The sequence below is a fragment of the Chionomys nivalis genome, chromosome 9 (assembly GCF_950005125.1).
Source record: "Chionomys nivalis chromosome 9, mChiNiv1.1, whole genome shotgun sequence".
NCBI lineage: Eukaryota > Metazoa > Chordata > Mammalia > Rodentia > Cricetidae > Chionomys > Chionomys nivalis.
In genome coordinates, this window is record NC_080094.1 from 30,504,249 (window position 1) to 30,529,273 (window position 25,025).

Genomic DNA, 25,025 nt, shown 5'->3' on the forward strand with positions numbered 1-25,025 from the left:
ATGTGTGTGTGTGTGTGTGTGTAGGTATATGCATGTTTGTGTGCATGTATATGCATGTAGGGGGTCTATTTCTTGTGGCTATTGAGTGGTGACAGTTTGCATCAGACTAATCAATCATCTATAGAGATGTATACACAGCTCAACTGTCAAAAAAATTTTTTTAACAAAGCCCAAACTCAATTTTTATTTATATAATGAATATGAAATATGACTCTAGGCCTGGAATCTGAGCCCAGAGTCCAAACTAGAACTTGAAATTTGTACACAGTTCAAGCCTCATCAGAGATCTTCTTGCAGTAGATGGCAATTGTCATGGAAACCCAGAACCAGTCAATGTACAGAGAACAACTGACCCCAGACTCCTGGGCCCCGAGTGGGGTGTCTGGTTACATTTCCCCCCTCAAGGCTCAGGGATCCGTGAGGGAGAGGAGGCAGAAACATTGTAAAAGTCAAGGATGGCAGATGACTGCAAGAGAACGAGGCAGATGTACTCGGCTCACGAAGACTGTGACAGCATTGCGTAAGACCTGCACAAGTGCAGGCCGGACAAAGATCCCAGCACAGAGGAGGAGAAGCGGGCCTCAGGTCTCACCTCCAGCCGCGGAGCTATCTACATTTAACTGCAGCCGGCCATGGAAGTCAGTTTTCTCCAGTGGAGTAACACTCAGGGAAGCCCCTACACCTAGGGTAGTCAGCTAACACAAACTAGACTGTGGGTTTCTAAAAATAGAGAGAGAATATGAAGTTGGGGGACAAGAGGGACAATTTGGGAGGAGTTGTAGGAGGGGATGAATAAGATCAAAATAGATGATATGACATTCTCAAAGAATAAGTAAAAGTATTGTTTTTTTTAAAAAAATTTGAGGCTAGATATGGTGGAACATAACTTTAACCCAAGCACAGAGTTGGGGGTTGTGGGAAGCAGACAGGTCTCTGAGTCTGAAGCCAGCCTGGTCTACACAGCGGGCTTCAGGCCAGCCAACGCTACATAGTAAGACCCTGTCTCTGAAGCAAAACAAAATAAAAACAGTTCGAGATGGCAATTTTTAACTACATTAATGTATATAGATTTGATCATCATATGCTGTATATTTATATACATACCTAATAAAATTGTGGCCCCAAATTTTGGTGAGTATGTACATGTGTGTATGTGTCTGTGTGTCTATGTGTCTGTGTGTCTGTGTGTGACTGGTATGTTGTAAATGTTTCATACAATAAAGAAACACATAGTCATAATTTAAAACTAAAAAAAAATTCAGGAATATTTTTCCTGGATATTCAGGAATAAAGATATAGAGAGACAGAGAGCCCTAAGCCATGAACCTCCTGCAGCCCATTAACAAAGTTGTCCAAAATCAGACCTTAATACCGATTCTCCTGAGAAAAAACAAGAAGTAAACATTCAAGCCTTGGAGTTCTGAGCACTGTCCCTTAAGCCCTTCTCCAAAATGGATAGCGAGGAACTTGTTCAACACACTAAATGCATTCCTTGGGGTAATCGATAATTTAAGATCTTGCATCACCCTAAGCGCTAATGCTAACGGATGACATCAGCCTCCAAGTCTCAAATGGCATATGACAAAGCCAGCCTTGTGGCAAGAATGCCTCTGGCTAAGGAGAACCATCCATGCAGTAAAATGTCTCTAAGAGCACTCTCTCCTCTCTCTCTCTCTCTCTCTCTCTCTCTCTCTCTCTCTCTCTCTCTCTCTCAAGACGAGATGACAGCGCCATCTCAGTGCAAGGGTGGCATGCTCAGCAGGCACATCCTACCATTTGCAGGCTGTTCAGCATGCCCACAGTGATGCCCACAGTGATGACCGTGCTGAGGTTATAGAGTCCCTCAGCACGGAGGATAACAGAAACACGGTTCTCTGAGAAGTAATATTCCATTATATCTTCATCCAGAAGGCGGCTTGGGAGGAGAAATCATGAGCTTTGTCGATGCTAGCAACTAAAAAAATACTTGAATTTCTTAGGAGAACAAAAGGTCCAACCCATAAGCAAAAGGTCCAACCCAAAAGGATTGGCCATTCTCTTGGGCACTCAGATGTCCAGCAGACTCTAAAAACCAGGTCGGACAAAAGTGGAGCTGAATTTGGTTTTACCTCATTTGAAGAATTGGGTATCTTCTAAATTTAGGGCATGGCAAAAACTAAGGATGGCCTGTGTGGTGGCTCTGGCTGACTTTCTGGAAGATGGAGAGATGAAAAAGACAAGTGTCCTTGGGCCAGGAGGGACATGGTGGTACCCTGGATCCCATATAACCCTTCCTGGCAGTTTGGCCGAGTCTCTTGGTGACACACAGTTTGTCAGATCACATCACTAATGCAACATCCTGTCTGCTCTATGTGACCGCCATCCTAGAGGAAAAAGCACAGGCTAGCTTCCCTTAAGTCAGAGAGGTATGTGGTGTCACGTGCTAGGGAAGTTCATCTCAGCAACAGCACAGAAGCAGTCTGCACATCCAGACGACTTCCCAGACTCCTCCGCCAGCCTCCGAGTATCTTCCATAGCTAAAGGGTCTGCATTTCTCCAATTAGACTTTAAAATATACTACTAAAAAAGCTGTCACTTTAAATATCACAAATACATTTTACTGTAGTATACTTGAAAAAATAATAGAGAATTCAATTTAGTTCTAAAGAATACAGATTGCTTTGTTAAATCAAGAACACTGTCTCAACATAGGACAGGGCAACACGGGGTTGTTGGCAACTAGATTTTTTTCTTTTCATCCACGGCTCAAAAATGAAGTACCTTTTTCTTTCCAAGAGCTCTTGTGCCCTCTAGTGGTCTTCCTTACGAAAATTAAATTCATTTCTAAACATTCATTCTAGAACTTTTAAACTGGCAGTTAGGCCCATTCAATTTATGATCACTGGAAACTGTGATTTTTAAACTTATGGGGAATTTTTAAACCCAAGGTTTCTATACATTAGGAAGACTTCGAGGCATGCAAGAGACCATGTAAGTCCCTACCATCTCTACCGCTGGGATTGGAGGCACGTGTCCATCTCACCAATGGATTGACCACCAAAACACAAGTCTGGTGCAGTATTTGGGTAATAAATTTCCCAAATTTGGTAACAAGAAAGTCTCCAGATAAATGTTGTAATTTTTCTACATCTCCTTTTAAAATGTTTCAGGATCTTGATTACTTACAGCTCAAAACATTAATTCCTATGAATTGCTTAGAAGACAAATTGAAAAAAGCAAAACACTATCAGCTCTTTCATACAATTAGCTTCTGGGGCAGGAGACATGGTTCCGTGGTTAACAGCATTGGTTGTTCTTCCAGAAGACCTGGGTTCAATTCCAAGCACAGACACTGCTGCCCACAACTGTCTGTAACTTCAGCTCCAGGGGATCCAATGCCTTCTTCTAGTACCAAGTTCGCACATGGCACATAGACACATATGCAGACAAAACACCCATGCACACAAATAAACAAATAGTAAGTAAAAATACATTTAAGGTTATGTTTATTAAAAAAAAAAAGTGCCTCAGCCGGGCGGTGGTGGCGCACCCCTTTAATCCCAGTATTTGGGAGGCAGAGGCAGGTGGATCACTGTGAGTTCAAGGCCAACATGGTCTACAAAGAGAGTTTCGGGACAGCCAGGACTGTTACACAGAGAAACCCTGTCTCCAAAAACAAACAAATAAGTAAATGAAATATCTGCCTCCAAGAATGAAAGGTAGATGGTGTTGTTTATTTTTGTTTGTTTGGTTTGGTTTTTAGGACAGGATTTCTCTGTGTGAAAGCACTGGATGTCATGGAACTCACTTTGTGGACCAGGCTGGCCTCACAAAAGGCAGTGTTTTTAAAAAGACATTGTTTGAAATATTAGTTTTCTTTTTATTTTTAAAGGTTAAAGTTTTAAATTCTTTATTAATGTGTTCTTTATTGTACATATTTGTGCAGAATGCATGATTTGATACAAGCATGCAGCTGTAACAATCAAATTTGGGCAGTTGGCATTTCCATGTCCTTTAACATTTACGGAGTTCCTGATTTCCTCTCCTGTAACAAAGAAAATTTTCATCTGTTTTGAAAAACAGTAATTGAGCCAACATGATTAACCATCATCATCTGCAAATAGGCAGGATGCCATGCAGGGGAACTAGAGCTATCTAACAACACTCCCAGGCAGAACATAAACCCTTCTCCTGGCTTAGTCTTCCCTACACCGGTGAGAACTCGGAAAAGGAGACCCCCACCCTCCCAAGACCAGGGGTTTCTATGCCGCGAACACCTCCCATCCACCACTGAAGATTAATTAGGCGCACTGTGGCTTTTAAAGGTGTGTCCGGCGGCAGCTACGCTTTGTTTCGGACATAATGAAAGACAGAGAAGAGTAACTTTGTTAATTAGTGTCTGAGTAGAAGAGCAGATTACAGCACCGTTTTCCACGTGGCGAAATGAAAGGAACACGAGAGGGGATTATGGTGCTAATTCATTCAGTTCTGAATATGTTGCTAGTTAAACAGCGGAGGGATAATTACATCCCCCAAACCCTTCCCTGGTTTAGTGTCTTAAGAACTGTGTTCGTCACCATTAATTATCAGTGCGAGTAGCTACTGATGAAACAGATGTCAAATGTGGGGGAAATAAGTGTAAAATGGCAGCCTAAGAGGCAGGAAGCCACGCCTATTCCATGAGGCCATGCAATGTCTGTGTCTCTAGCACTCTTGAGGTAAAAGCCCACGCAAGTTTCAAGATACTGGCAATGTTAGATCCACGAATGCTAAAATGCCAATCTATCAGTTTGGAATAAAAGGCTTTAAAAATGGTACACGTCTGTACCTTCTTCAGGCAAAAGCACTGTTTTGTATCACAATCGCCACCTAAATTCACTACTGTGCCCTCATTATCTTAACATAAATTCTCCCTCTTCATCTCTTTGGATTAGGGCAACCTCCCTCTTGGTATCTGTTCTTTATGGAGTCTCTGTGGTGCTAGCAAACAGAACAGTGAGGCAGCAAAGGCTGCATGATCAAGACCTTGGTTTCAGGTATCCAGAGGTTTACTTCTAGCTTTGTGGGCCCTGCCCATCCTGCTAAGTAAGTCTTAAGAGAGGAAAAAGAAAAGGAAATGGTGAGGAAGGAAATGGCAAGGGAGAATCCGAGACTGGGCCGGAACTATTAATTGCTTTAATGAGGGTTAGTACTGTCTACTTGACAGGATCTAGGATCACTAGGAGGAGATCTGGGCACACCTGAGAGGGATGATCCCGGTAGGTTAGTCTCTGGACACAAATGGGGGTGGGGAAGAGTGGCAGTATTTTGTCTACTGAGGTGGGAAGAGCTGCCCACTATGGGTGGCACTCTTCCCTGACTGGGATCTTGGATTGTATAAACCTAGCAAGAGAGCCAAGCAGCCACAGGCATCCACCGCTCTCTGCTTCAGGTCCCTGCTGCCATACTTCTCTACCATGAAGGGCTGGAGTCTTGAACTATGAGCCAGGATAAGCTCTTTTCCCAACATTGCTCTGTCGGGTTTTTAAATCACAGAGACCGAAAAGCGCCTGGAACAGTAAGTGCTTCCTGGAGCCAGACGCCAACTGAGCACATTGTCCGTCTCTTCTCCTGTTATGGACATCCTGAACAGCAGACAGGGCACCAGGAAGCAAGCTAACATTTTACTGAAAAGTAAAAGAAATGGATCACTTTCTGATATAGGCTGCTTCTGCGCATGTCAGCTTCAGTACTGCATGGATAAGCAGTTTTCCCAATGCAACAACGTCTTGCAGAATGTCTATGTTGAAAGTATTCTTATTATTCTCCTGGAAAATGATAATTTATAAGATACAAATGGGCATAATAACTGTATATTTAAAATTAAAAAAATGTTTGGGGGGCAGTAAGATGGTTCAGTTGGAACAGTGTGCTTGCTGCCAAGCCTAATAACCTGAGTTCAATCCCTGATACCTACATAGTAGAAGGAGAAAACTGACTCCCAAAGCTGTCCTCTGACCTCCACATGTGTGCTAAGTATGTGAATATTAATATTTTTCCCATGGTATCTGTTTTCTGGAAAAACTTAACAACAACTAAATTTCTGTGATAGTCAGTGTGTTTTGTCCTTGTGACAAATACCTGAGAAAAACAATTTACAATGGGAAAATTGTATTCTAGGTCAAAGGTGCAAAGGCTTCAGTGTCTTGGTAGGGAGGCTGTGATGGGGTGATCAGAACATGCCCATCAGGGACACGCCCATCAGGAGCACACCCATCAGGGACATGCCCACCAGGAACATGCCCATCTGGAGCACACCCAGCAGGGACACGCCCACAAGGAACACGCCCACCAGGGACATGGCCCTAAGGAACATGAACATAAGGAACACGCCCACCAGGCAATAGAGATGATGCGGGTGCTCTCTGGATTCCCCCTCTTTTCCCTTTTTTCCAATGGAGCCTTCAGACTCCAGGATGGAGCTGCCCACATTCAGGATGTCTTCACCTCAGTTAACCCTTTCTGGAAACTCCCTCACAAATACAGTCTCCTATGTACTTATCAACATGATCAAGGTGAGAATCAAGACTAACAACCATCACCATTCCCATAAACAACTAAAAACTAAATGAATTAGTCACACAATAGCCAAGCCATCTTGGAACAGGCAGTCATCAGAAAAAATAAAATCTTTTTTTAAAAGGTTTTGTTATCATAACTTATGGAGAACAATGGGTTGGGTGTGATGTTCTCAGACACGTCTATGGTGCACCTGCATCCTATTTGCCTCTTATTCCTATCCCCTTCCCTTGTCCCCCTCCGAGTCCTGCTGATCATCCTCCTCTTTCCCACTAAGCCCACCTCCTACCGTTTCCTTTTTATTTTTAATTGATGACCCACTGACTTTCACTGGGGTTTCTTACAGAAGCAGAAGTAAGAGTGTAGCCGTAAGGGAGCACGGACAATCTACTAGTGGGTACTCCCTCCCTTGGTAACCATTAACTGCCTGTAGATCCCTGGGGAAAGTGGGGCCTTGGGAGTCTCTTGCCTCCAGCTATGTTAACTGTAAAGACAGTGAGCTGCTATATTAGGTGCATAATTAACAGAGCATATGATCACAATACTGTATAATGCACACAGTGCCCACAGAGGGAGGTATCGGATCCCGTGGAACCGGAGTTACAGTTGTGAGCTGTCACATGTAGGTGCTGAGAACTAAACCTGGGTCCTCTGTAAGAGGAGTAAGTGGTCTTAACTACTGAACCAATTCTCCAGTCCTCCCACCCCAGTATATTTGTATTTTGAGGCAGGGTCTCTCCACGTAGCCCAGGATGGCCTGTGACTTTTGGTCCTTTTGCTATTGCTTCTCAAGTGCTGGGAGTAAAAGCATGTAGCAACATGCCAGGCTCAGAGGTCTATTTTTTTTTTCTCAAAGTATTTTAGTGATTTCATTGTTCTTTGCAGAACTAGAGCTTGAATCCAGGGTCTTACACAAACTAAGCAAGCACTCTGCCTATCAGTGTGTTTTGTTGGTGTTTGTGGGAGAAGTATTTTGATTGAATTCTTGGATGCAAAACAGCTATATGGAGTCAACAGTACTTGCATGTGCCTATCTAGCTATAAACAATTTTAATTCCTAACAGGTTTCTAATCTGAAAATATGATTCATTTACTAAGAGAACCTATCCTTCAAATAGGTAGAATAATAAAATAGTAAAAATGGCAGGGAGAAACTGAGAGATTTTAAAATAAAATTAAGATAAAGGCATAACTATTAGGTTTATGGAAATTTCCCATAAAAAAAAACTGCCAACTTGTCAATAAAATGTCTTTAAAGAATGTAACTTCTTGAACAGCTAAGGATGATCCTGTCCAGGGGACTGCCCTCCCCACATACACACACGGAAGAGCAGCCACACCCGCGTATCTGCCTGGCGATGACCATTCCAGGGGCTTCCTGCTTCTGCTTTGCCCACTCTGCCTCTCCTGTTGAATTCTGATTCATCCCTCAGACCAAGCTCAAGGGTCGCCTACATGAAGCTTTGAGGTTTTTATTTCTTCATGGAGGTATGGCAACATGTGAGAAAGCGCATGACCTTCAAAGACCTTCAGAAGATAGTTTGATGAGCTCAGACCACCTAGTGCTCAGCAGCACTGCCTCCCTCCTCCTGCAGAATCCCCTCTCGTCCCTCCCAGTCTCACTTTCCCTCCTTAGCATAGCATCACCAACCTGATTTCTACACAGCAGCTTTATCTGTTGTAGACCTCATAAAACTGAGGTGACCCCTAGATATTTTTTCTCCATCTGCCTTCTTTTATTCAGCATGACTCCTCTGTGATTGGTTGCTATGGAAGCAACTCATTCTGTTGAATGGGGTAGCATCTACTGTATGTATGTGCCGTAGTGGGAGGGGTAAACACTCAGAGGGCTATTCTTGGGGGGGAGGGGGGAGGCGGCATTTATTTCTCTGTGTCCTTCCCTCTTATAAACTAATATCCTTATTGTTTACTGCAGACAAGCCCCTCTCCTCACTGAACTCTCAGCCCCTCTGTGATATATATGGTGCTAGAATGAACCACAGGAAACTGAACTGCACCAAGTAGGAAAGCCTCCAGCCCCTGCAATAAATAATATTGAGTGCTTCTTGGATTGTTACATGTAATCAGAGGTAATCAGAGGTACACTGTCAGACTCAAGTTAGGTCATAGGCTGTTGCCAAGAGCTCTGTGCTGTTGTCCACACTACACTGCTAACAGAGAGACATGAGACCCCAGAGCATCAATTCTGTTTTGCAGATTTATTCATCTGGTGAATGGCGGAACCAAGAATCTAGATCTAGAATGTCATCATTACACATTCTTAAACTATGTTGTGATGCTACATGCTCTTGCCTCTTTACAACAACCAAATGTGATGCTTTTCTAAAGTAAATTAATCAAATATGGAAATGGGCTCAAGAGGGTACAATTTATGCTTCACAGAGGAGCAATCATCACTGTGAAATGACTTCCCAGTCAAAGCAGGCTAGCTTGTCCTCACATTAGGCTGGAACTCTAACGGGGCAGTTAAGTATCCTCACTTGGGGCCTCAGGATGGTGTAGTAAGGGGTCCCCTTAGGCTGGCTTCTTGGGAGCACAAAGGTCCTTGTGTCCATAGATCTCCAGGGAAAACAGAAATTTTAAACAACCAGAAAGGGAAGGACATATGAACTGTTTTTGCAGAAAGCTGGGAACTGGTAGTGATTAATAGCCCAGTGATCTGAATTTTCTGTTGGGCCAGGCCATTTCAAGTTCCCACAACCAGGACTGGAGATGTCTGATAGTCTAAATGACCCTTACATTATCTATGTAACCAGGGGCTCTCCCAAGCTCACTCAACCAGAACCAGAGGTGGCTAATAGCCCAAATGATCTCTACACTGTCTATATGACCAAGACCAGCCCAGATCCTTTCTTGGGCTCTTAAGTTAATGCAAGCAGCCTATTTCCACAACCCATCTTCTTGGAAGAAATTATATGTCCTGAGTTGAGTTTCAATATAATTTTGCTTCCTTGTAAGCATACACCAAGCATACAGGGATTGCATTACACCAAGAAACTTTTCTCCCAAATTATGCTGTGTTTAAATATACTGGCAACAAGCCACCCAGCACCAGACTCCCCTAAGTTTTCATTTTCACCTCATTGTGGTTCATTTCCCTGCCTGCCTACACCTGAACGGACCACCTCTGTGCCCACTTTCCCACCACTGACTGTCCACAGTGGCTCACACATACATTGTGTGTGGTGCTAACTATCACATTTAGATGAGCTGGGGATGACACCCACACCAACATGAGGCCTCTCCTCTCCGTCACAGCCATCTCAGGGTGGAGGACCTCAGCGCACGGCTCACTGCCTTCAGAGCAAGCATCCCAGGAAAGCCAGGTAGAAGCTTCCAAGACTTAGTTCACCCTCCTCAAAGCTGTGCTGGTGAGAGCGTGCACAACTGCCTGGTGTCACACAGAGGACACACACAGCCTGGGAGCTAACAAGAGGACTGAGGAAGTCACACTGTAGGGGGGAACCACAGCAAATGATGGGATAGACTACCTTGAAAAACAGACTTCGCCACATTTATACCCTTAAACGGCTACGCTTGGGCGATGTCATGAAGACACTGAAGACTTCAATTGGAAAACTCCTCTCAGAATGAACAACATCCTTATTCGTAAGTGTTAGAACATGGGTGGGTTTTACGAGGAAATATAAATAGGCAGATTCATTTTCTTTTTTTTATTTTTTTTATTTTATTTATTTATTTTTTTTTTTAGATTCATTTTCAAGTTTGTTTTATTTGAGAGTTTTCTTACTTGCTGCAGGATTAAGGGCTATTGTAGAAGCCCCTAGTAGTAAATGCATAAGTCCCCAGCCACACAGAACCAAATGAGAAATACCGGATAGTCTTGCTAATTATGCCATCTAGGGAGATGCTATGAATCGCTAAACGAATGTTATGAGTATCATAAAAATTTAATCTAACTGACTGATTAAAAAGTCTCTTATAACTGGGTGGTGGTGGCCACATGCCTTTAATCCCAGAATGTTGGGAAGCAGAGGCAGGCATATCTCTGTGACTTCAAAGCTAGACTGGTCTACAGAGAAAATTCCAGGACAGCAAAGGCTACACAGATAAACCCTGTCTTGAAAATCTAAAGGGGGGAATTCCTTATAAAGATGACCATCCCATGAAGTTTACATCACACAGGCGCTTTGCCAACTGTACCTGGCTTTGCGAATATGCAGCTGAGGGTAGTGGTCATGTCTGTGACATATATGCACTGCAAAATCTTCAGCATAGGTCAAACATGGAATGTTCCCCACTAGGTCAAACACAGTTATCAGAGTTGAACCTAAATCACAGAAAGAAATGTATCCTTTAATCAAGGGATAACTTCAAGATTTCAGAAAAAAAAAATAGGGTCCCCATTCCACTTGGAGATTTACTGGCTGTAATCAAGTACAAACATGACATGCTTAAAGTTCGGTGACCAATCTTCTTTCCCATTCCCAAGAGTGCTACTTTCAGTTCCTTGCCAGTTTCTGGGGACACCGGGCTGTTGAGGACCTTACCTAGGCTCACGTATGTTGGCACTATAAGGAATATGAAGTATAGTTCTGGCACTGCCTTGAACACAGTCCTGGGGAAGAAAGATGGGATGGGACGGTGTTAGTAACAAAGCAACCACATTGCCTGTTCCTGAGAAAATGAGGTGTCTGGAAAGTCACACGAACTCAGTTGCTCCCTGCTAGTCAGGGCCAGAGCATCTCCTGAGCGATTTCCTTCCTCTCTACTTTTCCTTCGATTCCAAAGAGCTCCCCTCCTGTCTGTCTGGTGGAGGTCGAGCGAATAAAGGGTATGACGTCCAAGCAGCACACCAGATTTCTGCTGACATTAACCTCTGACCTGGCATCTGGATGGTCTGGTGTGACATTACAAAGTGACTTGAAAGCTGAGCCACCCACCCCCACCCCGCGGTCTGTACAGGCTGTCAGAGACGTATCGCCACAGCTCAATGGCCCTGTTCATCATCTTTCCACACACCCTGCTATTCAGGATGCTTCTGTGGGCAGTCATGTCGATGTAAACTTCTAAAGAAAAGACTGAGGAAATCTTACACCGAAAACACATAAGTCTGCGAGTCTTCCCTCATTCCTGACCACCCCAATCCAGTTCTTTAAATTAGTGCACTACCTGTTGGCCTCAAGTGATAGCAGTTAAAAACGGGCTTGAGAGAGGATGGATTTTAAGAATTAGATTATTTCCTTTTGGAAATACTGCTGCTATTAAATTAATAGAGGATTAATGTTACAACAAACTATAAGCAAATTAAAGGCTCCAAAGAACTTTGTTTCATTTGAAAAATACTCCATAAGGCATCTTTCATGACCACTGTCTGTGCTGAGTCACCCACTCACCGAATGATCTCTTTGAGGCAGCCAGTGGAATACTCATCCACAGCCACGAAGAAGTGCATAAACAGTGTATTCAGAGGCTGCAGGAGAAAGAACATGTGGATAAAACACTGGACCAGACAGAGCAGGGCTCAGAGCAGTCCCAAGGGCAGAGCTGGCCAGGATTTGTGGGTCACAGCTTATGCCAAAGTGACAAGACACCCACGTAGCAGTTTAAGCCCTCTGTCTCGCTAGCTTGGAATTAGCTAAGGAAGTGGAGATTGTGAGTCTAGAGTGCCCAGCCCCTGCTCCTGCCCTCATGGAGGAATTGTGGGTAGGGAAGAGCCTGCAGGGGAGTGAAATCGATTATGGACTCCATAGTCTTGCCTTTGGGGGTGTCTATGCCAAGTGAAAGACAATCACCCTTTCCCTGGGGCTCCTGAGCCAGCAGCTGATGCTCTATTCATGGGACACGAGGGAGAGATTCTCTTATGAAATTGAAGGATGGAAGGCAGATGCTGCATTAGGAAATGCAAAGGCTTTTTTGTTCAACATTCCCGGAGTCCCAATCAACTTATTATTCCTGCGATCCAGAAAACCTGGGAGTTAAAAATGCAAAGAAGCAAGAGTCTCACATGGCTTTCGGAATCCGAGTTTTAAAAGGGCTTTGTCCTCTGACTCTTGAGTGATTAGCTGGCCTAAATAATACCAGTGTTCCTTTATGGTCATCTCTCGGTCCCTGTATTCATGAAGGTTCTAGAAATAATGGAAATGCAGTTGAAAGGTGAGTATCGTACTTGCATTTCCACTGGGGAAGTGGGAACTTCCTGCTTCCTGATTTCTTAGTAAAGTTGCTCCACTGAGCCATGTCCCCAGCTCTTAAGACTTAAGACTAAGTCTTAAGCTCTGTTGTCATTCCTAGGGCAGCTGCTAGGTGACAGAGGCCCTCCTAGGATATCACAGACCTCACAAAGGACACACAGACATCCGTAGGGTATCTAGATATACATAGTAGGCACACCAATTCTTTACTTCCAGTTCTTGTTAATTTAAAAGCACAAGGTAGGCCCTTGGGGGCAGCTGGCTGACAGGGCCATCAGGTACCCATTCTATATACTCTGGACCCCGTTTGGCTCTAGCATCCTATCGTTTTGTTTTTAACATGTTATGATGTTGCTATGGTATGCATGAGGGTTGGATGTCTCAACCCAGAAACTGAGATGACGCTGGTCTGACACCAGGCCCTCCCTCCCAGTCGGGCTGTTCCAATAAACATGCTGTGTGTTTTTCTTACCGTGCATGGGATTTCGTTGTCAAGCTCCTCGAACACGGACACCCAGTTGTCCTGCTTGGCAACATTCCAGTTGGGGTAGTCCAAGAAGATGCTATGGGCCATGATCTCCTCCTTGTCATTACAGAGGGTAACAGCAAGGTTTGCCTTTTCTCTGTGAAAAGGATGAAAATACACACACTAATAGAGACAACCAAAGTGAGGTGAAGGCAGGCCATCCTCTTCTTCCTGGGGCCCCTGGAGCTCTGGAGCTGCTGCGTGAGGCCTGGTTACAGCCAGAGTGGTGAGAATGATGTTGCTCAAAGTGTGGGTGTGTTTGCTCAGGGTGTGTGAAGTCATCAACCAAGTTGTTATTTAAAATTATGTTTTCACTAAAACTGTTACATTTATCACAGTAAATATCCAATAGCCTTCTTTGGCACACTGAGCAGAACGCCGTTCTATCGCATACCTCCTCCACCTTCTCCAAGGTAGCAATACCACTGTGTTGATGTACACCCAGCAGAGTTATAGACAGTTACAGTGGTCAACTGTCCTCTGCTGGGGACTCAGGTGTCACTCGAGACATGAGACTTCATGCTAAAAGCCAGGAAGGTCCTGGGAAAACTGAGATGGGCTGATCACCTGTGCACAAGTGACAGAGCTGCATTTAGAGTCAGTTTTATTGACACTCTTATGCAGGGTTCTTCCAAACCCCAAGCCCAGGTCCCAAGGCTGGGTTACACAGAATCTGAGTATCTTTAGTCACCAGCTCACTTTCTATTGCTGTGATAAACACCAGGACCAAAAGCAACTTAGCTCATCTTACACTTCTAGGTCATAGGCGATCACTAAGGGAAGTCAGGACAGGAACTCAAGACAGGAACTTAGAGGAGAAATCACGGAGGAATGGTGCTTACAAGCATGCTCCCAGGTTCACATCTAGTACTTACCTATGCTCTGGTGCACCCTGAGTTTTCACTCCTCTCTTTCCCCTCTCCTTCCCCTCCAGCTCCCCACCCCAGCTCTCTCTTGCTAGGGAATGAGCTTTTAAACCTGGGGCCTCACCAATGGCAGGCAAGTACTCTTATCATTAAGCCATATCTCTAGCCTCAGCTACCCTCTGCATGCTGTGAATATGACTGGTTAATGAATAAAGAAACTGGCTTGGCCTAATAGGGCAAAGTAGAGCTAGGCGGGGAAAACTAAATTGAATGCTGGGAAAAAGAAGGTGGTGTCAGGGAGAAGCCATGTAGCCCCACTGGAGACAGATGTCAGAGCTTTACCCGGTAAGCCACAGCCTCGTGGTGATGCACAGATTAATAGAGATGGGTTAATTTAAGATATGAGTTAGCCAGAAATACACTTAAGCTATTGGCCAAACAGTATTGCAAATAATATGGTTTCTGTGTGATTATTTCGGGGTTGAGCAGCCAGGAGCAAACTAGCAGCCCCCTACAACAAATTGGCACTCCAATGTGTGCTAGCTAAATCCACATAAAACCTGAGAGGACTTGGAAAGGAATTCTAGACAATAAAATACAAAGTTTAGCCACATTTTTTTTCCCATATGGGATTTGCTTGTTGGCAGCATGCTGCAGCTCCTTTAAAGAGAAGTCTTCCTGATTCAGAAGTAGCAGAAAAACAGCTGCGTGGTTTTGGAACAGTGGCTTTTCTGGGCCAGGCTGCCAGCACAAACTCTAGCCTTTTCAGAAGGCCAAGCATTTAAATGGGGTTTATAGGCAGCATGCTGCAAGTTACTTGGTGGCAGCTTGGGCTGCTTGGTTATCAAAGCTGAGGTGATGAGCGTGGCTCCCACCCAGCAGTCTCAGAGGCAGTGAATGGACTGCAGTCATGCTGGACTGAGCAGAGCAAGCAAGCAGGGTTGTATTTGTCCTAGCAATGCCATTGCTTATGTTTTTAAGAAGCACTTAGCATTTTAAGAAGCAGTCCTGGTCAGAAAAGGACTACATGTATACAATAAAGACAAATTCAGATGGAAAAGACCTCTAAATGGGTCACAGTGTTGGATAAATGTATGTAGGCTTAGGAGAGAGAAGAGTATAGAGAGTTGGAAAAGAAGTAAATTATTTAAAAAATAAATAAAACAAAGTCTTTCAAGAGACAGACAATCATAGATTAAAGGAATAAAGAAAAAAGTAATGTAAAGATGGAATATACACAGAATCTGGATTATGTATACTATTGTGGTTTTTTTTTTTTAATTTTTTCACTGCAGAGAGACATTTGATTCTGGAACTGCTAGTATAAGCCAACATATATACTTTAAAGGTATCTTGATTTTAAAATATGGGTATAGGATATGTTGCTTTGGAAAAGAGGGTCTTCCTTTGTTTCCACAGACCCTGTGGAATCCTTCCAGACTAATATGGTTTGATGCAACAAGACCCCCAAAAGGTCTCCACGAACACCCCCAAATTCCTTTTCCCAACAAAAATCAGGAAGTAGTTTGGAGAGAACTATGCCCAAATTCCCAAATATTGTTTACAAATGTTTGTTTACATTTAAAGGGGGTATGCTATAGAGATAGATACTTTGCATTGTTCTGGATATTGGTCTATTGATACAAATTTAAGGTCAATTTTGTTATACTGTATATATGTATTTCTGCTCTTGATTAAGGTATTGTGTTTATGCAGCTCATTTAAAAATGTAATGTATAATTAAGAAATATAGGTTAATAGATAATCATCTATAATAGTCTAGCTTGTAGTCATGTTAGTTAGGTTTTCTAGATATATAGTGATATATTTCAGTTAGATAGGCATTCTTCAAACCTTTCAAAGACTACAGGATATGGCATTTAAAATATTTTAAGAACTTTGAACTTTTCATGACATGAGACATATGTGCTCCTGGCAGCACCAATCTACTTTAAGAGGGAGATGGGCAGTGAAGAGGCTATTTATGGCATTTATTAGTCATTTGGGCAAGAAACTGCTCTTGCCTGGACTGTTTGATGTTATGCTATACGAACAAGACATGCTATATGAACATAACTCACAGAAAAAAAGACTGCTGAAATTGCCGAAAGAAGGTGAGATGATCCTTTGGGCTTCCTGCTTTATAAAAGAGTTTGCTAGACATTCTGCAGGACACAGAAGAAAGTGACTGACAAACTTCCAATATAAATAGACCTGTCTTTGAAATTTCCTGCTTCATGAAAAAGTCTGCTGGATACTATGGGCCTGTGGGGCTGAAGATGGGATGCTCCAACGATAAGGACTTAGGGTGACTGTCCAGGCAGAGAGATGTCTCTGTCAATTCTAAAGTTTTGGAAGTTGCTTACAACGCACTTCCTGTTGGCTTAGGTAATATTATATCCTTCTGGATTCTTTGATGAAGTTGAAGAATAGATAGTTATAGTTTTCCTTAATTATTATAAAAGATAAAGTAGATATAAATATTGTAACTGTAATCTTGCTAATACCTATTTTGTTATATGTAATTTTACTATGTTAAAGTTAAAACCTTCCTTTTTTATTTAAACAGAAAAGGAGAGGTTATGTGGGATTCCCCTCTGTAAGCTGTGAATACAATTAGTTAATGAATAAAGAAACTGGCTTGGCCTGATAATACAGAGTAGAGCTAGGCAAGAAAAATTAAACTGAATGCTGGAAAAAAGGAGGCAGGGTCAGGGAGAAGCCATGCAGGCCTGCTGGAGACAGATGCTGGAACTTTACCTGGTAAGCCACAACCTCATGGTAATATAAAGATTAATAGAAATGGGTTAAATTAAAATGTAAGAGTTAGCTAATAAGAAGCTAAAGCTAATGGGCCAAGCAGTGATTTAATTAATACAATTTCTGTGTGGTTATTCTGGAAGTCTGAGTGGCCAGGAAACAAACAAACAGCCTCCTACAACAAACCTTCCTTTTGTTTAAAGTTTATTTTTATTGTTCTTTTAAAATTTATTTATTACATATAGTGTTCTGCCTGCAGTCCAGAAGAGGGCACCAGATCTCATTACATATTGTAGTGAGCCACCACGTGGTTGCTCAGAATTGAGCTCAGGACCTCTGGAAGAGCAGTCAGTGCTCTAAATTCCTGAGCCATCTCTTCAGTCCCCTATGTTGTTGTTGTTTTTTCTTAATAATGTGTGTTTGTGTGGAAGTCAGAGATGTTGGATCCCCAGGAGATGGTGCTAGGAACCGAACTAGGTCCTCTGGAAGAACAACAAGTGCTCTTAATTGATAATCTCTCCAGCATCAAACTACCTTTCTCATTCCAGGCCCAACCTGTGCAGCAACCACACCACTCAGTGTTCTGTGTGTTAGTATTCAGCATCTGTGCTGCCCTGCCCTTGGAGTTCTGACAGGATACGTCCTCGCTGCTGCCACTAAGAGCACCTCCTGTACACATTCCCTATGTTCTCTTCAAAAGGTGGGCCTTGCCCACCTCCCCCCCCTCTCTTTCCTCTTCTCTTCTGCCACTCCTGTTCCCAGAGGCCTGTCTGTCCCCTCTCCTCCCCTCTTTTCCCATTCCCTTTCCCCCAATAAAAAAACCCCTCCAGGCAAGCCCTGTCACATGGTGTCTTTCTCGTGCACCATTTTTTCAAATTACAACAGTGTGCTCTTCTCTAACAATTAGAAATCAAGAAAATGCCCACAGCCATGTCCCCAGGCCAAGGTGATGAAGGCGGTTCCTCAATTGAGGGTCCTTCTTTCCAGATGTGCCAACTTGACAATAAAATCAGCATCACATGCAGCATCACCTGAAATAGCTGCAGAAACAGAGATCCAGCAGGGTCTCGTGTAAGCTAAGGATTCGTGGCACCTTAATTACAGGATGAGAAGCAGCAGCCTTCCAGCTCTTACTGTAGCTGCTTGTCCCCAAAAGACTATCTCAACCATCCTACCTACCTGCCAGCCTGTCTTGTGGTATGCCAAGACAGCAAAAGGTCTGATCAAAGCCGGTATACAGTTAATTGTAGCACAATTAATAAAAACCCAGCGAGAGATATTGGGGTCCAACCTGAAGGTCAGAAAAGCAAAACAGCCAGTTACTGGCCCTTCTACATCAGTCCGAAATGGCGAATCTGCCTCTGGGACTTCTCAGAATGAGGGTTGAACCCCAACACCAGTCTCTGGATTTTTATTAATCGTGCTACAGTTAAACACGTGAAGAATATTCACATATAAATTGAAAGGTAATTTTCACTTGCTTAGCTGAATAAAGTTAAGTCTTATCTTAAAGACACTTTCAAATCAGAGGTCAGGAGTTCCTGCATCCCACAGATAACCCTGACTTTCAACATCTTCCTTCCCAACACTCTACTCCCTTTCTCCGAAGTAACTTCTCATTATTTGGTGACCTCAAGCTCACTATCCTCTTGCCTTAGCTTCTCAATGCTGGGATAGCAAGTGTGCCTCAGCACCCCAGCTCAGATTCCTCCATGTCAGGGGTAGTTTTCCATTGGAATAAGTACTTTGTGTGGTTTTAAAACATAAGTGCAGGCCCATAACTTCTCAATTCAACAAATACACACACACACTCTCTCCCTCTTCTCTCTCTCGCTCCCTTTCTTTCCCTCTCCCTTTCTTTCCCTCAGTCTCTCTCCTCTCTCTCTCTCTCTCTCTCTCTCTCTCTCTCTCTCTCTCTCTCTCTGTGTGTCTCTGTCTCTGTCTCTCTCTCTCTGTGTCTGTGTGTGTGTGTGTGTGTGTGTCTCTCTCTTTTTCCTGGTCTTCTGTACTTTTCAGCCCTAGACCATAAACTATGGCTGAGAACCATCCCTCTCGTTCACACAGAGAAAACACCCACCACACAAGACTCTGCAAACAGATATGACGAGGACAGCAGTGGTAGGAAGGAAGAGGCAGGCAAGGACTGGGGACAGAGAGCTGCCATCGCCTCAGGGAAGCAAGGGACACTGTGTTCCTGGAATCTCAATTTTTAACTTGAAATGCATTTATCCATGGGAACCTTAGGGTGGTGGTTGGGTTCTATAGCATAATTAACAGACATTATGGATTAAGTAAGCTTTTATGGGTTGGCCTGGGAAGCCAGCCAGGAACAACTTTGTTTCAATGGGGAAAATGCGCTACAATTTCCAAATAGCTGCCACAATAAAAAGTGACTTATGTAGCATTATTCTTTTGTGTACATAATTTCCATTTGTTATTGCCCCTTAGTCATTGTGCCCTTCTAGGGGCAGATAAAAAACATTCTGGGATCAAAAAGGGGGTAAGGAGGGCAGATAAAACCTATTCTGGGATGGGGGTGGAGATGATATGAGTAGAAAAAAAAGGCTTTTAAAAGATGGATTTTAAGCTTTCTTTGTAATAGTTCAAGCACAAGCTATAGGGACCTTAGACACATGTACATAGCATGTCTGTGTGTATACGTGACAGATGCACATACTGTATGTACTTCACACAAATCACATTAAAGCTCAAAGATATTGCCCAGCAATGGAAACCAGAACGCCTTTCTTTGGAGTAACAAATGTCTCATTTGTCCCACCGGTTTAAGGAACTTCCCAAATACAAGCAAAACTTTTCTCAAATGCACTTGGTGGGAATCTTGGTGAGGCAGCATCTTTGGGCTTTGTTTAAAAATGAGTGAGCGAGAGACCTCAGTGTTCCCTTGAATTCTTCACACGCAAATAAGAAGCGGGACTCTATCCATCCTGGCCACTGTGTGGTGTCTGCTCTCAACATGGCAGCTTCACTTCCTGTGTTTATTTCTCTTGCCTCGTCGGCTCTTTTTTTTTTTTTTTTTTTTTTTTTTTTTTTGGTTTTTCGAGACAGGGTTTCTCTGTGGAGCCTTGGTTGGCTCATTTTTATCCTGACCATTTTATAAATGAGATAAGGTTTGCTCATTTCTGTACACTTGTGAATGAGCAATCTAATAAAAAGAAAGAAAGGAAATGAAAAGAAAGAAATCACTATTTTTAGAAATATCTAAAAAAAAAAATCAGTCATTAAGCCTCAGTCATTAAGCCTTTAGGACAGCCTGGCAAAGGGCCAGGAGTTGGCTTGGAAAAATAAAAGAGAGGTAGGTTTAGGAGTGGACATTGTTGATGCTCCAGGGAATGAAAATGTAAATTTACCCTTGGACACTGGCTTCTACAGCTGGTCACCACGCCTCTGAAATAAGGACCACATTAGCACAATAGTTGTTTCTGGCCTTGAACTCCAGGGTACTCTTGTCTCAGCCTCTCAAATCCTGGGATCACAGGCACTGGGTCCCCTTGCCTGACTTACAGAATTACATTTTCGCTATACCTTTTCCACACAGCACAGCTGGACTTTCTTAGCTACCAACTGAGGAAAGAAAAATTACCTTCAAAATTGCTTCACCCGGACTAAGTGACTGCCGAATGTCAAGTCCTCAGGCAACTAGTACAAGACTTAGTGTACAGGCAACTAGTACAAGACTTAGTTAGTGCACAGGCAACTAGTACAAGACTTAGTTAGTGTACAGGCAACTAGTACAAGACTTAGTGCACAGGCAACTAGTACAAGACTTAGTGTACAGGCAACTAGTACAAGACTTAGTTAGTGTACAGGCAACTAGTATAAGACTTAGTTAGTGCACAGGCAACTAGTACAAGACTTAGTTAGTGCACAGGCAACTAATACAAATCTCTTTTCCCAATACTTTTACTTTAAATCTTTATGTGATTTAATATTTTTGTTTTGTTTTTTAGCCAACATGCCCATCTTAATCTTTGTACAGAAGAGTTCAGTCCACATACATTTACTACGGAGTACTGACATAGGTGAGATTTTCCTCTCTTTCTTTTCTTGTCGCTGTGGACTGAATGAACAAGGTACCCTGGGGGTCTTGTTCTGAACACTCACGACCAGCTGGTAGTAGTATTCTGGGAGACTGGGGCCTTTGAGACGTTTGGCTTAGCTAGCAGAAGTGGGCTTCTGGGGGCGGGCCCTGGAGGTTCTATCTGCCACTGGTTCTGGCCAGAGATGTCTGCTTCCTGATCTGCTGCGATGTGAATAAGCCACGCTGCAAGCTCTCTCCACGCCCCTCCTGCCATGGTAGACATGCGTACCCTCTAGAACAATGCACCCAGGCAAATCTCCCTTCTGTCTCTTCTGCCTCGCATTTTGTCCCAGAGACAAAAATGTAATCAACGCTCTTACCCTCCTGGGGTTTAAATCCTCTACAGATCATACATTGCAATCTCTAGGCCTAGTCTTTCCATGATGATCCTAACCAAATGAACAAATTATACATGTCACGCAAAAACACTTATCTTCTGCACATTGCAGCAAACAACCCCCAAAGAACTTACTGACTTAAGGGGAAGACTCCCGACTGGGCTGTGATTCTGTGAGTTCAGCCGAGCAAGTTTTGTGCTAAGAGTCAAATGTGGCTGCAGCTGGAGGCTGCCGAGATGGATGCGATGACTGAAAGCACTGGCTGGCCTGCATGGCTGGCAGGAGACGGTGGCTGCAGCTGGAGGCTGCAGAGGTGCAATGCCTGAAAAGCACTGGCGTGCTTGGCTGGCAGGAGACGGTGGCTGCAGGCTCAGAGCCATTCTGAAGACTTGCCAGTAGCTATGGGCTGCAAACTTTGATCGGCATGGCAGCTGAATTCTGAGAGGTCAGGAGAAGCTGCAAGATTCTGTGTGCCTTAGACTTGAAGTCACAAAGTATCCCTTCTGCTACTGTCTATGGATCACACAAGCCATCACTGGCTCCATGTGAAAAGGGACAACATAAGTGCATTAATATCTGGACGCATATCAAGAGCTGAGGTGCAGCCTTATGAAATATAAAAGCAATAGGCTATGTAACTTTTTTAATAAAAATTAGAAACTGATGGAAAGATTTGTTGAGCGGTGCTGGTGAATGCCATTAATCCCAGCACTCAGGAGGCAGAGGCAAGCGGATCTCTGTGAGTTCGAGGCCAGCCTGGTCTACAAGAGCTAGTTCCAGGACAGGCTCCAAAGCTACAGAGAAACCCTGTCTCAAAAAAAACAAAAAACAAAAAATAAAGATTTTATTCTTGTGCCCATAGAAGGTTATTATATATGTAATACTATATATGTATATTTATATATATCATATATTATATATTATATATCAGGCAGAACAAGATCTTTGAAGAAAAACAGTTGTCCACATTTTCAAGATGAGAGGAACATCTTAGGGATGGTTAAGAGCAAGTCTGGACTTGGTCACTTATGTTAGCCTGACCTGCAGCAGGCCTCTCATTCTCCTCCATCAAACGGAAGCAGCAGCAGGAACCTCAGATTAGGTCTGAAAACCTGGACATGTTAACATTGCACCGCAATGGATTGTACTCGTGAGTGGGGCACTTGACGTTTCCATTCAAGTTTGCTTGACTCTAATGCCCATGAGAGGTCTTCGGTTTACACAGTTAGAGGACATAGAGGTCGATTGTCCCTAGATGTCCTGATCCACATCTGTCACTATGCAGTGAACTGCCCACTTGAAATGCCATATGATCAACGGACCATTTCTGGTGCATGATAAAGGTTTCAAATGGTGGCGATGGTGGTTTTCTCACTGGGAATTGGGCCCAGGATCTTGTGCATTCTAGGTGAAAGCTGTCTCTACACTACATTCCCCAGCCCTGTAGTAAAACTGACAAGCATTCCTCAACTTACTTAGCCATGTACTTACAGAAGATAGATGATATTTATCCTCCCAAAGAGCTTCTGAGTAAATTTTCTAATGAGGCTTTTGATACAAAAGATATCCTGGGATTCTGTTCTTCGGCAATGAACCACTTCTACCTTCCCTCTGGGAGAAGTGAGGACTGACATTTTTTTCTCCTGTACCCAATAGAAAGAGAAAAGTCCCTTATTAATTTGAGATGATGGGCTAGTTCAATTACAGTACACACAGCATGGGACAGTTACTTAATTTCATGTGGTCAGGGTAAATACATGCGGGGGTTCTCAGGGATACTCACAGGACACATTTTCCCAGGTGTCTGGCTTCAACAATGGTTATTGCAAACCTGCTAAAATGCTGCTCTCCTAGAAGATGAACTGAGAACAGACTTGCCTAGAACTTTCTACATCTATTTTAAAACTGCTTTAGATATTGGAAGGGCTCGTTAACTGATTTAACCCACCATGACAGCACACAGTCTTATTATAAAGAAAGTGCCGAAAGCCATGTGTTGCAAATATCTGTACACTGTATGGAGAGATGTTGGCTGTGATTGGTGTAGTAAAATGATGACTGGCCACTAGCTAGGCAGGAGAGGATCAGTGAGATTTCCAGGAAGAGAAAGGAAGAGAGATCTAGGCACAGAGAGACACCAGTGAGATGGAGAACAAGTCGGACATACTGTACAGAGGAGAGGTAGCTGAGCCGTGAGGCAGAACATAGATTAATAGAAGCAGGTTAATTTGAGTTAAGAACTAGTTGGAGGAAAAAACCTAAGCTAAGGCCAAGAGTTCATAATTAATAATAAGTCTCCATGTCAGTTCTGCCAATAACGAGAAAGTCCAATTGCAGCTGTGCCCACATTCCAAATAAGAGTTTGCCCTTATGGAACCTGGAACCCTGAGAGACATCAATCTTGAAAGGTTTTATGAGACAAAAACTTAAGCTCATGTCACTAAAGGAAAGACACCAATCTGAAAAGACATGTCTCCAATCTCTACAAAGAGTAAAGCTACAGAGACATTAAAAAATAAGAAGGCTATTGCACCCACCCCCACTACCTGCCTAAGTACCAGTGTCTTTGCCTCAATTCCCTCCCCCCCCTTCCCTTCTGCTCAGGGATCATCGTCGAAGAGGAGGCAGAAAAAGCCTGGTGACCACAGAAAACATCTGGACACAGCAGGGCAGCTGCACACATGAACATCTGTGATAGATGTGCAAGAGCTGTGCCAACCCAAGCCAGACCACAACCCCGAATGGAGAGTCAGGCCCATAGTCCCACTCCTGACAGTGGAGAGATTAGCAATTAGCTTCTGGAAAGGGCTGGTTTTCTCTAAGAAGGCAACCCCTGGGAAGCTGGCCACGCTCCAGTTGTGGTGTAGGAGGTCCTTCAGTATTTGTGTTGCTTTCATTGGTTAAGAAAAAAAAAAACCTGCTTGGCGTGATAGGGCAGAACTTAGATGGGTGGAAAAGACAGAACTGTATTCTGGGAGGAAGAAACCAGCAGATAGAGAGAGCTGCCATAAAGTCACCAGGTCAGAGACGCTGAATCTTTCCCGGTAAGCCACGACCTCGTGGTGATACACAGATTAACGGAAATGGGTTAGATCAAGAAGAGGCTAGAGGGGCTGGAGAGATGGCTCAGCAGTTAAGAGCACTGACTGCTCTTCTCAAGGACCTGGGTTCAATTCCCAGCACCCACATGGCAGCTCACAACTGTCTGAAAATCCAGTTCCAGGGGATCTGACACCTTCACACCAATGCACATAAAATAAAGTTAAATAAACCATAAAAAAATTTAAAAAAAGAAGAGGCTAGATATAATGAGCCAGACAGTAATTAAATTAATACAATTTCTTTATGGTTATTTCGGGGGGGTTAGGCTAGCCGGGCGGTGGGACACGGTCCGCTTCCTCCTACTACACAGTGGAAGACTACATTTATCCAGGAATACTTTGGCAAAGCAAATGGAACTTAAAGGGTTAAAAAAAAAAGACACAAAGTTGGGTGGATGGGAAAGTGGGGCAGATTTGGGAAAAATTGCAGAGAGTGGATATAATTAAAACACACTGTACAAAACTCACAAACAAGTAATAAAAAAAAAAAAAGCAGTTAAAAAAAAAAGATGGCCAGAAGGTGGTGGCACATGCCTTTAATCTCAGCACTGGAAGGTCGAGGCAGGCGGATCTCTGTGAGCTCGAGGCCAGCCTGGTCTACAGTGCAAGCCCCAGGACAGCT

General features: G+C 43.4%; 1 protein-coding gene across 1 annotated transcript in view; it reads right to left on the bottom strand.

The window, feature by feature from the left end:
* Cfap61 (cilia and flagella associated protein 61) overlaps positions 1-22,936 on the bottom strand; it is a 250,959-nt gene extending 228,023 nt beyond the window's left edge. The window contains exons 1-5 of the mRNA XM_057780855.1: positions 22,794-22,936; positions 13,186-13,336; positions 11,916-11,992; positions 11,070-11,137; positions 10,723-10,849 (exon numbers count right to left, since the gene is read on the bottom strand). Coding sequence (XP_057636838.1) covers positions 10,723-10,849; positions 11,070-11,137; positions 11,916-11,992; positions 13,186-13,336; positions 22,794-22,936 — 566 coding nt within the window. The remainder of the gene's footprint in view (positions 1-10,722; positions 10,850-11,069; positions 11,138-11,915; positions 11,993-13,185; positions 13,337-22,793) is intronic.
* Positions 22,937-25,025: the final 2,089 nt, after the last annotated feature.